Source organism: Elgaria multicarinata, chromosome 2 (genome assembly GCF_023053635.1).
Source record: "Elgaria multicarinata webbii isolate HBS135686 ecotype San Diego chromosome 2, rElgMul1.1.pri, whole genome shotgun sequence".
Lineage (NCBI taxonomy): Eukaryota > Metazoa > Chordata > Lepidosauria > Squamata > Anguidae > Elgaria > Elgaria multicarinata.
This window is the reverse complement of record NC_086172.1, coordinates 26,107,767-26,121,966: the sequence shown is the minus strand read 5'-3', so window position 1 is coordinate 26,121,966 and position 14,200 is coordinate 26,107,767. Positions and strand designations below refer to the sequence as shown.

Here is a 14,200-nt window from a genome sequence, read left to right as displayed (position 1 = left end):
AATAGACTTGGCCTAAGATTTTTCCCACCCAAATAAGAGTTTTTAGCTTTAGCATGTCCCATTGTGGGATGTCTTCCTAACACCAACCTGGAGAATGGAACATTGGTACTTGCCAAGAAGGTTCCTTCTGGGTTGGTGTGCAGAAGGCATCCCAACCACAACCTAGAACACTACAGAGTCTATTTGTATAAGTAATCAGGCCACTTGTCTTTGCACATGGCTGGCCAGACCTTCTAAGGATCCTCCAAGTTTGTACTCTCAAGATTGATTTCTAAGTACTTACTAACAAGTTATCTGTTCCTCTGTGGTTCTTCCTTACTGATGATACAAAGAGATGCTTTCTTCCTCAATTTCTGAGGTTTAGCCATGGATGGAACTGGCTAGGAGGAGCTTCAGACCGATAGAGGGCTTAAAACTCAGTCCCATGAGTCCATCCTTTTCCTGGGCAATAGGGGGAGATAACCCATTGTGGGATGCCATCCGCACACCAACCCAGAAGGAACCTCAGTAAGTACCAATGTTCCATTTCATGTCCTACTTATATGCCTAAGCCTTCCTACATTTTCCTTAATCCTTTATGCCGGCTGTTCACCAGCTTCTTTCATTGGACACAACACCTAAATAGAACCTCTGCCTGCAGAGACAGTATACCTTTGAAACACCAGGTGCTAGAGATCCATAGACAAAGCATCCAGCTTGTGGGTGACCAGCGTTTCAAGCAGAATTCTACACTAAATGGACCTTGAACTTTTGATCGCAGAACTGCCAGTACAGAGGGAGTATCTCACATTAGGTAACCTCAAGCCTGCCTTAAAAACCAATACACAGGTGAGGGTTTTTTCCAGAGGAAAAAGTAATAAGAACAGCTGCTGTGTCACAAATGTGTGTTGGCTTTATTTCTAGAAAACAACCTAATTGAACAGAAGCATTGTATGTTTTAATAGGGATTTGACTGTTACATAAACCAAGATGCTGCTTTCTCCTTCATAGCATCTTCACAAGCCACATCTGTTGATCTCTGCCTAGTTTAGCCACTGCCCATTTAATATAGAACCCCAACCCTCAACTTTTTGTTATGCTGTGCAGGCAGATTGGTCCAAGGGATGGGACCGCTTTTAGACATGGTGACCCTTGAGGCTATTAGGCAGCTGGCACAAATATCAGGGAGAGAACAAGAGAGTCTGGGGGTTCATCAGAGCATGCAAGGTTTACATGTGGAAACTGACCCTGCTGAGACTAAAAACCGCATTGTACAAACTGTTGAAAGCTGCACTGAAAGCCTAAATAGTAGAAAGGCAGAATGCAACTTTTAGATAAGAAAGAAGACAGTAAATGGTGCTGAAGTGACAGCCTTCTGGAGCAGCTCCACATCTAAGTATCAATGGGACAGTTCTATAGCTTGCCCAGGAGAAGCTATTTAGACAGCTGCTGTTTCCTAAAGGGCCTTGGTTCAGAGTGACACAGACAGGCATTCATACTTGGCAGTTTTTTGTATGGGTGACAATTGTGCAGAGGACAATTGTGGAGTTGCCCTAATAAACCAGGGCAACTCCAGCCAATCTTTTTACCACTTTGTAAGTTACAGAGAATGTTGTAAATAGTGTGTGCGTGTGGGGGGGTCATCCACTGTCCTGCACCCCGCCTCCACAATAGTAAAAGCAAAGGGTGTGGCCTTTTAGAAATGGGACCACTAGCTTTGTGGGCTTGCCTGGATCCCAAAAGTGGAGAATGGTGCAGACCAAAGAATTAGAAGGCCTTTCACAGCTAGCAAGTTTTGCCAAAGTACACAACAGAATCCCATCCCAATGGAGAATCACACACACACACACACACACACACACACACACAGAGGAAATGGGTTAGAAACTACCTGCCTGAGTCCAAAGGGTGTGCTAGCTTGGAAATAAAATCTAAATGATCCTGTTACATTGACAAACAGTATAGCAGGGATGGGCCATCTGTTATGGCCTGTAACTCCCATTATCCACCCTCGATTATGCTGATGGGAATTGAGTGCCAGAAGTTGCCTATGCCTGAAGTATGGGAAGAAAATGAATATGACTATTTACAAAACACTAGTTTAGGCATGTTGAGAGAATGCACAAAAGGGGGTTGAAACGGCTGGGAAGGTAGCTATGGAGGAAGGGGTGCTATTGTTCACCTCAGGCCCTTAGAAGGAAGAGAGAATTGCCCCAGAAGACAGAGGCAAAAAGAATAGCTTATGTGACGTAACTCATTTTACATGCCTCCTGCAGAAAGAGTTGATAATTATACATTCTCCTTCCAAAAAGTAAACTAAACTGGTTTTGGCATTGCAGCCTGTCCTCATGGATTATCCCCTATAGACCATCTTTGTAGTGGTCAGATAAATAGCACAGCACTTGCAAAATAGCTGCACTAGTAGCAGAGAACAGTTCTACTAAGTTCTTCTTCGTGGTCTCTGTGCATCATACATATGGGCTCTGTGCCTGCACGGAGCTCGTTTCGGAAACTTCTATAGCTGAGGCAAACAGTTTTGGCGGGAACCCTTCCCCCCACCATCAACTGACTCTGGGTCCCCGCCCTTCTCAGTTCTCTTTCAACCGCCTTGCTGAAAGGATGTCTCGTTGGGAACGACTGTCTCTCGTAGGAGCAAGCTTTAGAGTGCTGAGGTTTTTAGTTCCTTTTAGTTCTTTTTAGTTTGTTTTCCATTTTTGGTAAGTCTAATTTATTATTGTTAGTATCTTTTGCTATTTTACCCTCCAGCAATCGGGGATCGCATCATGGAGGGCTTGCATGGCTGTTAAGGCCTTTTTTTCTTTTACTTTCGTTTTCCTGAAGATGTGTCAGCAAACTCCCCCAAAAGACAAATATTTTCTCTGATTTGTTTGGGAGAGGCTCGCATTATCGAGACCTGTAGCTTAAGCCTTCTGAGGGCTAAACGCGTAATGGCAATTCTGAGGAGAAATGCTCTAGAAGCCACGGATTCTTCAGAGCATTCGATGCAACCACTCATGGCAGAGGCTCCTCAACCTATGTCCCCTCAGCGTCCTCGGACCCTGACTCTAACCATGGGTCATTCCGATCTTCAAATACTGGATGCTCTCTAGCTGTATCTGCAGCAAAAGAGATATCTAAGAAGGCCGGATCACTTAAGCCTTCTGGGACTGATTGCTCGGGGCATTTCTGCGGAGAAAAGCTCTAGAAGCCATGGATTCTCTGATGTGCTTTATGTAGCCGATTGTGGCAGAGGCTCCTGATGTCCCCTCAGTGTCCTTGGACCCTGACTCTACCCATGTGTCATTCCAATCTTCCAGAAATCTGGACGCTCTCTAGCTGCTTATGCAGCAAAAGAGATATCTAGGAAGGGCAGGTCACTAAACCTTTGGGACATACAACAACAAAAGCCTCATGCCGAGGCTACCGTATCGAAGCCAAATCTAACCACTACTGTTAGATTCCCCACAGGTGGCCTCCTCGGTGGCAATAACATAACTGGCTTCTTCGGTACCACGGCTGGAACTCTTGATACCAAGAGTGGCAATAGCATAACTGGCTTCTTCGGTACCGAGGTTGAACTCTTGATAACAAGAGTGGCAATAACATAACTGGCTTCTTCGGTACCGAGGCTGGAACTCTTGGTACTGAAACTGACAGTAACATAACTGGCTTCTTTGGTACCAAGGCTGGAACCCTTGATACCGAGATTGGCAATAACATTAATAGCTTCTTTGGTACAGCTTCTTTGGTACCAAGAGTGGCATCTCGCATGCAGCTTCAATGTCAGAGGGTGAGATGTGATATCTCTCCCCTCTAAAGCCAATCTGTCCACCACATCAGGCAGTATATCCCTTGCAGGCTAACCACCAATTTCAAGGTCTCCCTGCAAAGTCTCTACACTCTGAGTGCTCTGTGTTCAATGGAGAGAGTTTTATTACCATGATGTCTGATGTCATAATTTTTGCCCCCCCCCCCCTTGTGAGAGGATGTGTTTTCTGACGGATGTGTTTTCTACATGTACAAACAGATGATGGGCGTAAGGAAGTGACATCCCCATCTTGTTCTTATGCTTAGGGGCACGCAAGGCCTGTCTACTCAGCCCTAAAATGGGACATCACAGAAGAATACTTGGGCAGAAGCTAATATAAACGGAACAATCAATGTTTATTGTTCCCCAATTATGAAGTGATCTCCCCTCTCGAGGCTCACCTGGCACCACCATTGTTATCTTTTCGGCACCAGGTCAAGACTTTTCTCCCAGGCAGTTAACAACGTATGCTGATTTTTTAAACTGACCCCAGAACAGTTGTTTTAAATGGATAATGTTTTTATGCTTTTGATGGTTTCAAATTTTTGTATATTTGTTTTTAATGTTCACTGTTTTCAACTTTCATAAACCGCCCAGAGAGCCTTCGGCTATGGCGGCGGTATATAAATTTAATAATAAATAAATAAATAAATAAATAAATAAATATGAGCAAATAATCTCCAATGAGATTGCAGATTTGGCTTTAAATGCAGGAACTTCAGAAGAAATGCAGGTTCATGCCAGCCTTCCATCAGTTACGCATTTGCCAGGCTTTGCATTTACAGCCCTAGTCATATGGCCCGTAGAAACTACTTCTATGGGAACGCTCATTGAAGATCTCTTCATTCTTCTCAATAAGCTTGCGTCTGAAGAGAAAATTAATAGTGGTATTACACTTCCTAATTGTGCAACAGCATATCCAACTCCATACAGGTTTCAAAACTACTTGTGGAATGTTGATTTACATTATGTACAAAAATATTCTATGGTAAGCTCTCTCTCTCTCCATATATATATTACACAAGTCACAACCTCAATAGAGGATAGCACTATTCACATGTATGCTACATACAAAACATACTTCACAAACTAGTCTCCAAAAAATCTTTTAAGGCATTGGGCCTGTTCAGGCAACACATCAGGTTCTGTGGTTAGTGAAACTATGGTTCTCTAGGGTTAGCACCACCTACAAGCCGTACTGTCGCACACAATACTTTAAGCCATGGTTAGAGCCGCTAACCCTGCTGCAGACAGTATGGCTGTGGTTAGTGAGTGAGCAGGGTTTAGCAAAACACATCGCACAAGACCCCTTAAACACTGCTGCTTAACCAAAAGCCTTAACCAGCAGGGTTTAAGGTGTTTTCTGAACAGGCCCTATAACCCTATACCGTTGAGAAAGCCCCATTAAATTAAATGGGGCTTACCTCTGAGTAGGTCTGTATAGGATTGCATGTAAACCACTTAACAAAGCTCCATCTCCAAGATGCTTAGTGTTAGAATTTTTTTCTACCTCAAAAGTACATTTTCTTCTACCAAAGTAGAGAGATTAATTCGCTGTTTCTCTTCAAGTGATGCCACGCGGTGCTGGAAAGTTTTCTCCTTCTCTGCCATGTTGGCTTTCTGTAAAGGAAAAAAAAAAGATGGCGGATAGAAAGGAAAGAATCTTATGCCCTTCATGTCAGGCCACTGCTCAATCTAGTCTGGGATTGTCTGTTCTTACTAGCAATCGCAGGAAGACAGGTGCTGAAAATGCTTTAAACTGGAGATGTTAGGAACTGAAAAGTATCACCACCTGCTAATCACAGGCATGAGGTGGGGGGGGGGAAGGGGTGTTGTTGAATGGATGGCTCAAAGGGACAACCTGAGAAAGCACTACAACTAAGCCATTGCAGCAGAAAACTATTAATCTCATTGTCCATCTACTACAAGATTATATATAGATCAATAATTTCAGTCCTTTGGGAGAAACCTTATCTGAAGATAAGTCTTATCTGAAGAAAGACTAAAATATTCTATTGTTGACGGGTCAAAAAAAGCCCAATTTTGTTAAGAAGCACCACACATGAACATGTGTTGGCACTTAGCATCTAAAGCAGGGGTGGGCAACCTAGGTGTTTTGACCTATCACTCCCTATCGGCCTCATTCAGCACAGCCAATGGGGGAGGGAAGATGGGAAACATAGTCCAAAGCATCCGGAGTGCCACAAGTTGCCTATCCCTGAACTAAAGCAACCTCCCTTAATTTTGTGAACTAAGTTGCAAAATCCAAAACAATCATGGTTGAGACCAGTAATACAAGTCACAAAGAGCCAACCTAGAAAAGGACTGCAGAACCTCAGCCCAAATCTGGGTGACCTGGGACCCCAATCCAGCCCCAAAAGGCCATGCCCTCTCCCCGCCAATTATCAATCAATCGATGGCTTCCCAGCTTTTGCACATCCCCCACCCCAATGCTAAAAGACCGAAATGCTTCTCCTTAATGCTTAGTTATTACAGTAAGAGTTGAAGCTAAAACAGGCTGGTATATTATTATTTTTTTGCATTTTGGCTCCACTGTTTTAGGGTTTGGCCCTGGCCACCACTGGAATGCAGCCCTCTGAAATTTAATTTAGCCTTTGGGCTGAAAGAGGTTCAATAGCCTTGAACCAGCATCCAAGGCAGTTTCTACCTCAAAACCAGGCTGAAAGCTAGACTAGAAAAGATCTAGATAATCAGTTCCATCCAATAACCCCCTAGAGCAATGATGCTATCACTCAAACACATTGCCCAGGAAAGGGATATTTTAACGTGGGCTATAGGGATTGAGGTCTGAAGAATCTGTCCAAAGATGGTTTTTTCAACAGAGGCCATGCTATCATCTCTGTCAATATCTTTGATAAGAACACAAGAAGTGCCATGCTGGATCAGACCAAGGGTCCATCTAGTCCAGCACTCTGTTCACACAGTACCCAACCAGCCATCAGCCAGGGATGAACAAGCAGGACATGGTGCAATAGCACCCTCCCACCCATGTTCTCCAGCAACTGGTGCACACAGGCTTATTGCCTCGAATACTGGAAATAGCTCACTTGATACAATATCCTTCCCTAAAGGAAGCATTCAGTACTTCACAGACCCAAGTGTACAAGCCTGATTGTATTGCTCACACAAGTTAAAGTGGACAAAGGTCAAGTGCACAAGTAAGTGAGTCATAGTGCTCCAAAGATTCTGAGCTTCTCTAAATAAGTGATATATAGTGCTCTTGAGATTGGCCAGTCATGGAAGTTTGCGGATCCATTACATGACGTCATCAACATCCAGGGCCCCTACTGTGCTATCCCCTGGAAATTGCAGGTGGTTTTTTTTAAAAAAGAGATTGTGGGAATTTCCGAGAAATTACATGATCTTTCAGTGTGTAAACTCGGCATTACACTATAATTATGCCACTAGATGGCACTGTCTCATTACAGTGAATGGAGAACATGAAGCATGCAGAGAGAAGAAGCATTCCATTTCAAAGCACATGGTTGCCTGTTGAATGGCGCTAATCATAATTCCATAAAGAAAGCAGATGCAGAAAACCCTGGCAAGACAGCATGATATTTTATGAAATGCAGAGAAGCTCTCTGTCCACATTCTCAGACCCAATAAGATGAATAGTATCCAACATAATAGGACAAATAAAGTCCTAGCCTCCTTTACTGACTAACTGGAGTCCAAGCAGATCCATTTTATCTGCAAAATGCTTTGCAAACAGCTCCCAACAGTCTTCCAAGAAATCCTCCACTTCTATCTGAGGGCCAAACTGTAATAGACCTATGTCACAAACACCAGTGAGGCAGTGGTTAGGGTAGAAAAGGAGTCCTGTTGACGGCACTGCAGAATTACATGTGATGGTCCTGCAGCAACTGCCAGGGAATAGCTAAATGACAGTGCCGTAGAAGATATAAGTTAAATCATTCATACTCTCAAGCATCACACATGCAGGCCCTGAGACTGCAGAGCTAAAGGGAAGCATTCTCCACCATCAGCTTGGGGAAGAAGGGACACTGGAAGGTTCCTCCCATGTCCCAAGAACATCATGCAAGGGGGAGGCTAACTGGACCACATCTGTTGGCTAGAGACAGAACAGCTGCAGGGAGCCTGCCAGAAAGTATGCTTGGCTTCAACTGCCAGTTGCCCTCTGGAACTGTAAAACGTAAGGAAACACACACTGGCACATCATTTGGCTGTGTGTGTGCACTTGCACGTGTGGTGTGTGCATATTTTACTACCTATTCTACACCACCTTGGAGGAGCGTTCAATCAAAACCCAGGTTATAAGTCTTCTAAATAAATAACCTCACCATCACCAGCCAGTGAAACTTGGGTTTTTCAAAAGCATGATCATCTACTTCCCACTTCTCACCTCAATCTGGAGTTCCATCTCTGTGTTGTGAAGAGATGAAGCGATGGCATTCAGAGTCTCATTCTTCTCCTTCAACTCTTCTTCCAAAGCCTTTTTAGTGGGTAAAAACAAATTTTAACTCATTTTATATCTGCCATTTCTACTGTTGTTCTACGGCAACTCACAGTGTCAATTAAAAAAACCAAAACCACTCAATGCAGTAATAAAGCAAACTAAAAGCAAACATTGAAACTAGCGCTATCAGAACCAAAGCACATTCCTTCCTCCATCTAACCAAAGGCCTTCTGGGATAGCTGTGCTTTATACAGAAGTATCCAAAGGCCAGGAAGAAGGATTGCTGAGACACTCCTGGAGTGGAAGAGGTCATTCCACAAAGCCCAGACACACAAGCAGAATGGTGCATGTCGAGATTTTGTTAGTATCATTTTAGAGATTTTTCAAAGAGACAACCACAAAACAACCAGCGATAAATTCTTTTGTTTCCATTTTCCAGGCGCATAATGGTGGGATACCCAAACTTTTTTGCTTGGCTCCTCCATTGACAATTTATCCTCTCCAAAGAATAGTCTGCAGGTTAAAGTGCAGAGTTGGCTCCCATGAATTTGATGAACTGTGCACAACAAAGATCTAGAGGAGGAAGAGGGCAAGGAGGATTACGACAGGCACACGAGGTACGGAGACCTGTGTGTAAGCGTTAGTGTATCTTCCCCACGGTTCTATCCACCCCCTCTGTGTCCTTGTGACCCAGCGTACTGGCTGGTCCCTGGGCTAGGGCCCGATTTACGTACAAGTGATAGCTTAGGGCCTCACATTACAAGGGACCTGGTGTTAGAAAGAAAGAAAAAACATGTTTACAACACTGCCACCGGGAAACCGTAAAATCAAGACCTCTTTAGAACAGGGAACAGTGTAATGTGTTTGATAAACTCCTAAATAAAGAATGTGCACACATCTTTATTTATTTATTTTATCTATTGCATTTGTATACCGCCCTATAACTGAAGCTCTCTGGGCAGTTTACATAATATTTAGACACTAAAAACAAAGTTAAAGCTGCAGGTGCTATACAAGAGTGGCCAGATACATATAACTTGCATTTTTAATACCTATATTACACGACTATCAAATCCCATTTAATTGTCCAGCCCGTATTTTGCATTTAACATTTTTATTAATTGTTGAAGAGGGAAGGGCCTCACTCATCTTATAGCTCAGGGCTACAACAAGTTTAAATCCGGCCCTGCCCTGGGCCATGCATAGGCCTCAAATAAATGGCTGCAGAACCCACTTTTTCTCCTAATCTCTTTCTCCCCCTTTCATAAGCCTTAGCACACACACACACACACCCAATTTGCTTAGCCCCAACAGCACTCCTGAAACCAAAGTCCAGGCTGATGGGACTCTCCCACCTGCAGCCAGCCCCACCGGTCTGCAAATAGCCCCTACCATTTGCAGTGGTGATGTAGTGCTTCTGGGAGCCAGCCCCAAAACAAGTGGAAGGGGCTGGCCATGTGCAGGCCGCACTCACCAGTGCAAGCCGCACGTGGAAGAGCCCTGTTGGACACTCTGCCCCCTGGGTGTTTGTACCAGGAATTTCGTAAACTTACTATTCCCATGGCGACACTTTGTTCTGGGATATGGCATGGGATAAGTTACCCGCTGATTCATGATCCAGCTAAATACCCAAACCTCATATAATAAAATCCTTAAGACAAGGTCAAATCTGTCACAATGTGTTCTGGGGAGGACACTTGTTAGCAAGGGAAGGGTTCCTTTTTCTTTCATAGAAATCATTATTGTGGGAATGAAGGAAGGGGTTGTGGCTCTGCAGCCCAAATGGGTCTACTGTGAAACAAGAAGGAGGTATCAGCAGGCAGGTTTATGGAATTACCCAACAATCTTTAAAGGAAATTAAAAAAAACACACAAAAAACTAAGGAGGCAAAAATATAAAAGCAAAAGGCCAATGGAAACAGAATGTGCTCATTGACCACAGAATACTGAGCTGTGGAGAAAAAGAAGAGTGGAGTACCCTGAACAAAGGTATGTCTGGCTGGGACAGAGTGCACCACACTGCAACATTTTGTTGCAGGCCCCACTTATTAACAACATTTATTTCCCACACTTCCTCCAAGTGTGTACTTGGAGTACACACTTGGTGTACATGGTGTACTCCATGGTGTACATGGTCTCTTTCTCTCTGTGTCCCTCCCCCACATTCCCTCACCATTTTATCCTCACATCAACCTTGTGAGGTAGGCTAAGAAAGCAAGTCTGGCCCAGGCTTACTCAGTTTGCTTCATGGCTTATTATGCATTTAAATTCAAGTTTTCCCAAACTTAATCGGATGTGCTAGCCACTACGTGAGCCCAACCTGGTGACCCTCAGACATATTGAGCAACTCCCTCATCCCCACATCTGGAGGGCACATGATTGAGGAAGGCCGCAATGTGCCATGCTAGCTCCAGAATGCCCCACTCACACTCTACAGATGTGTTGGGCATGCCTATTCAAAAGCTTTATTATTATTTATTTATTTATTTATTTATATAGCACCATCAATGTAACCATACTTGCCGTGATCTTTTCAGTTAACTCAGCTATAGTATCCAAGGTGTGCTGTTGCTGCTTTTGAAATTCCTGGAGAAGAGAAACTACTATGTTAGTGTAGGTAATGATGCAGAAAAACAATATCCCTGCAAACAAACAACTTTCAATTCCAAGTTCTCTTGTGAGCTCCCTATGAAACCTTGGGTTGCATCACCTTTTACACGGCTAAATTCATACCCTGACCAGCAGTACAACACAGTACTACCCTACTAATGTGTTCAGTAACTGTATGCGGGAGAAATGCTTGGGTGGTAGAAAGAATAAAGAAAGCAATCTCCTTTCACTGGTTTTCATATAATCTTTAGAATAAGTTTAGCATACTAAAGGTTTCCACTGATTTTTAATATTGCGGATTTCGTTCTTTCTGAGGCATTCTCCTTACCCGCAACCAATGTGTGGAGATCTATTTTTATTTATTTATTTATTACATTTCTATACCGCCCAATAGCCGGAGCTCTCTGGGCGGTTTATCTATACGTCACACCCGCACAAATGCATCCATGTGCATCTAACCTCCTGCTTAGGTCAGGGATGGGCAACATGTGGCCCTCCAGATGTTGCTGGACTGCAACTCCCATCATCCCTCACCAGTGGCTATGCTGGCTGGGGCTGACAGGAGTTGCAATCCAATAGCATCTGGAAGGCCTCACATCCCCCATTCTTGGTTTAGACAGTCCTCATATAATGAAGACAAGAAAGCAATTAAAACAGATGATGATGACAATTGCATTTATATCCTCCCTTTTTTCCTCTTAAGGAACCCAAGGCGGCGTACATAATCCTCCTCCTCTCCATTTTTATCCTCACAACAACAGGTTGGGCTGAGAGTCTGTGACTGGCCCAAAGTCACCCAGTGGGTTTCCATGGCTCAGTGGGGACTAGAACCCGGATTTCCCGACTTCCAATCCAGCACTTTAGCCACTACACCACACTGGCTCTCCTACACCACACTGGCTCAAATGATGGAAAAATGTTCCCTCCAAGGGAATTTGGTGGCATAGAAAGTGTACTAGCCAGTAACCATCATGACGTCTCTAAAGCTCTGGCTAAGGCTGCTTCCGCACCAAGGTCCTTTAATGCAAATTCATCTCTGCAATTGGCTAAAGGCAGAATTAAAAGTGGCAGTTCCAAATGGCACTTAATATAGCACTCTGTTATTTAGCATTGCCTAACCCCATGGCCAAGATCCTTCTACAGTTTTTATCCTTGAATAGGTCCCATTCAGCAAAGGTTCCATGTAACATTAATTAAAAGCTTCCTCCTTGCAGTTTTGGCTCGTTTATTGCTCCCTGTTTATTGCTCCCTGTTTAGCACACACTTGCTTCACTTTCTCACAAAAAGCCTATTATTATTTTTATTTTTATTATTATTATTAATTATTATTATTATTTATTACATTTGTATACCGCCCCATAGATGAGGCTCTCTGGGCAGTTTACATAATCTATGCATGTGTAGACAAAAAAACTCCTACAACTCCCAATATTCCCCAGCCAACCATGCTGGGTGGGAGCTGTAGGACTTCTTTCTGTCAAATTGCATCCTCAATTAATGACTGTGATTCATTTTTAATTGTCCTTAAATAGCTTCTGTTCCTCATAGGGACGGGATGATGATGATGATGATAGACACCATGGCTGGGCAAAGCCCATCATGTTCATCTAGAAAACCCACCACGAGCGAGAAATAATAATAATAATAATAATAATAATAATAATAATAATAATTTCATTTCTATACCACCCAATAGCCAAGGCACTTCACAACAAATCTTTAATAGATTTTAATTCCTTCATTGTTCTGACTGATGGACAGCCACAAATTGTTTCAATATTCTTCCCACTCACTCCTTGCCAAGAAAGGAAACACGTCATTCTAGAAAGTGATGATATCTTCAAAAGTCCATGATGGGAACTGTCTTACTTTTTATTTATAAAGAAATTCATTTTTCCTTAGAAAAGCAGACTCCTGTTATTAACGAGAGAGTGGTTTGTGTAACTTAAAATTTTAGTTAAAAAGAGTTAATCTACCTCTTCCATATACCTTAATATAGTGGGGTTTAAAAACTTGAAATGCTCAGAAACTTATCAGGAATTCCTCAATGACAAGCACAATAATGGTGGTCAAACCATTAATGATTGGTGTCCTTTCCATTTTTAAAAATACATATTTTTAATAACATTATTTTGCTGTAAAAGCAGAAATCAAAAAACAGTAACTAAAGCCTGCCGTTGCAGGGAATAAAAGCTTAGTAATTAAAGGGGAATATATTACTAATCCCCATAGGCCATGCCAGGAGATAAAAAAAGAGGTAGCAAAGAGAAAGCTTTTAATTCAAGGCACAGTCGCCCCTTAGAACTTAATAAACACATGTTTTGCTTTGTTGAAAGACCACTTACCTCTCTTTCTTGTTCATAGACTTTACCTATTAAAAAACTGTTATTCTGAACCAACTTCCTCTGTTCTTCCAACTCCAACTCAAACTTCTTTGTCAAGGACTGCTCTGAAGATAAGATTTTTGGGTCAATGTTAATCGTGTGTATGGCTTAGAAATTCTCATAAATGTTATTGTATAGTAATGTTAATATTTCTGAAGCCTATAGTGCCGTTTGTCAACCATAAAAGAAAGAGATCTTGGGATTGTGGTGGACAGCTCGATGAAAATGTCCACCCAGTGTGTGGCTGCTGAAAAGAAGGCAAACTCCATGTTAGGCATTATAAGAAAAGGAATTGAGAATAAAACGGCCAGTATCATACTGCCCTTATATGGTGCGACCATATTCTGAATACTGTGTACAGTTCTGGTCACCACACCTAAAAAAGGATATTATCGAGCCGAAAAAAGTGCAGAAAAGGGCAACTAAAATGATTAAGGGGCTGGAGCATCTCCCCTATGAGGGAAGGTTATATATTAGAATGTAAGCCTATGCGGCAGGGTCTCACTATTTACTGTTTCACTCTGTACAGCACCATGTACATTGATGGTGCTATATAAATAAATAAATAAATAATAATAATCAGCTGGGATTGTTTAGCTTGGAGAAGAGGAGGCTGAGGGGAGACATGATAGAGGTGTACAAAATTATGCATGGAATGGAGAATGTGGATAGGGAGACATTTTACTCCCTCTCTCAAAATACTAGAACCCGGGGTCATCCTATGATGGAGCTCATTGGTGGGAGATCCAGGACAAGTAAAAGGAAGTACTTCTTCACACAGCACATAGTTAAATTATGGAACTCACTACCACAAGATGTAGTGAGGGCCACCAATTTGGATGGCTTTAAAAGGGGGTTGGATAAATTCCTGGAGGTGAAGGCTATCATTGGCTACTAGCCCTGAGCCTGGGTCTTCACTTCTCCTGGGTCTTTACTTCTCGGAGAACACCCTGTGGCATGCCCACATTAAAGCAATTTC

The 14,200-nt window shown here is 42.8% G+C and overlaps 1 protein-coding gene across 1 annotated transcript in view; it reads right to left on the bottom strand.

Annotated features, from left to right (window-relative positions):
• Nucleotides 1-4,485: 4,485 nt before the first annotated feature.
• Nucleotides 4,486-14,200, bottom strand: part of FLACC1 (flagellum associated containing coiled-coil domains 1) — a 36,048-nt gene continuing 26,333 nt past the window's right edge. The window contains exons 11-15 of the mRNA XM_063115886.1: nucleotides 13,183-13,286; nucleotides 10,751-10,813; nucleotides 8,175-8,264; nucleotides 5,298-5,407; nucleotides 4,486-4,653 (exon numbers count right to left, since the gene is read on the bottom strand). Of these exons, the coding sequence (XP_062971956.1) occupies nucleotides 4,575-4,653; nucleotides 5,298-5,407; nucleotides 8,175-8,264; nucleotides 10,751-10,813; nucleotides 13,183-13,286 (446 nt within the window). The 3' untranslated portion in view covers nucleotides 4,486-4,574. The remainder of the gene's footprint in view (nucleotides 4,654-5,297; nucleotides 5,408-8,174; nucleotides 8,265-10,750; nucleotides 10,814-13,182; nucleotides 13,287-14,200) is intronic.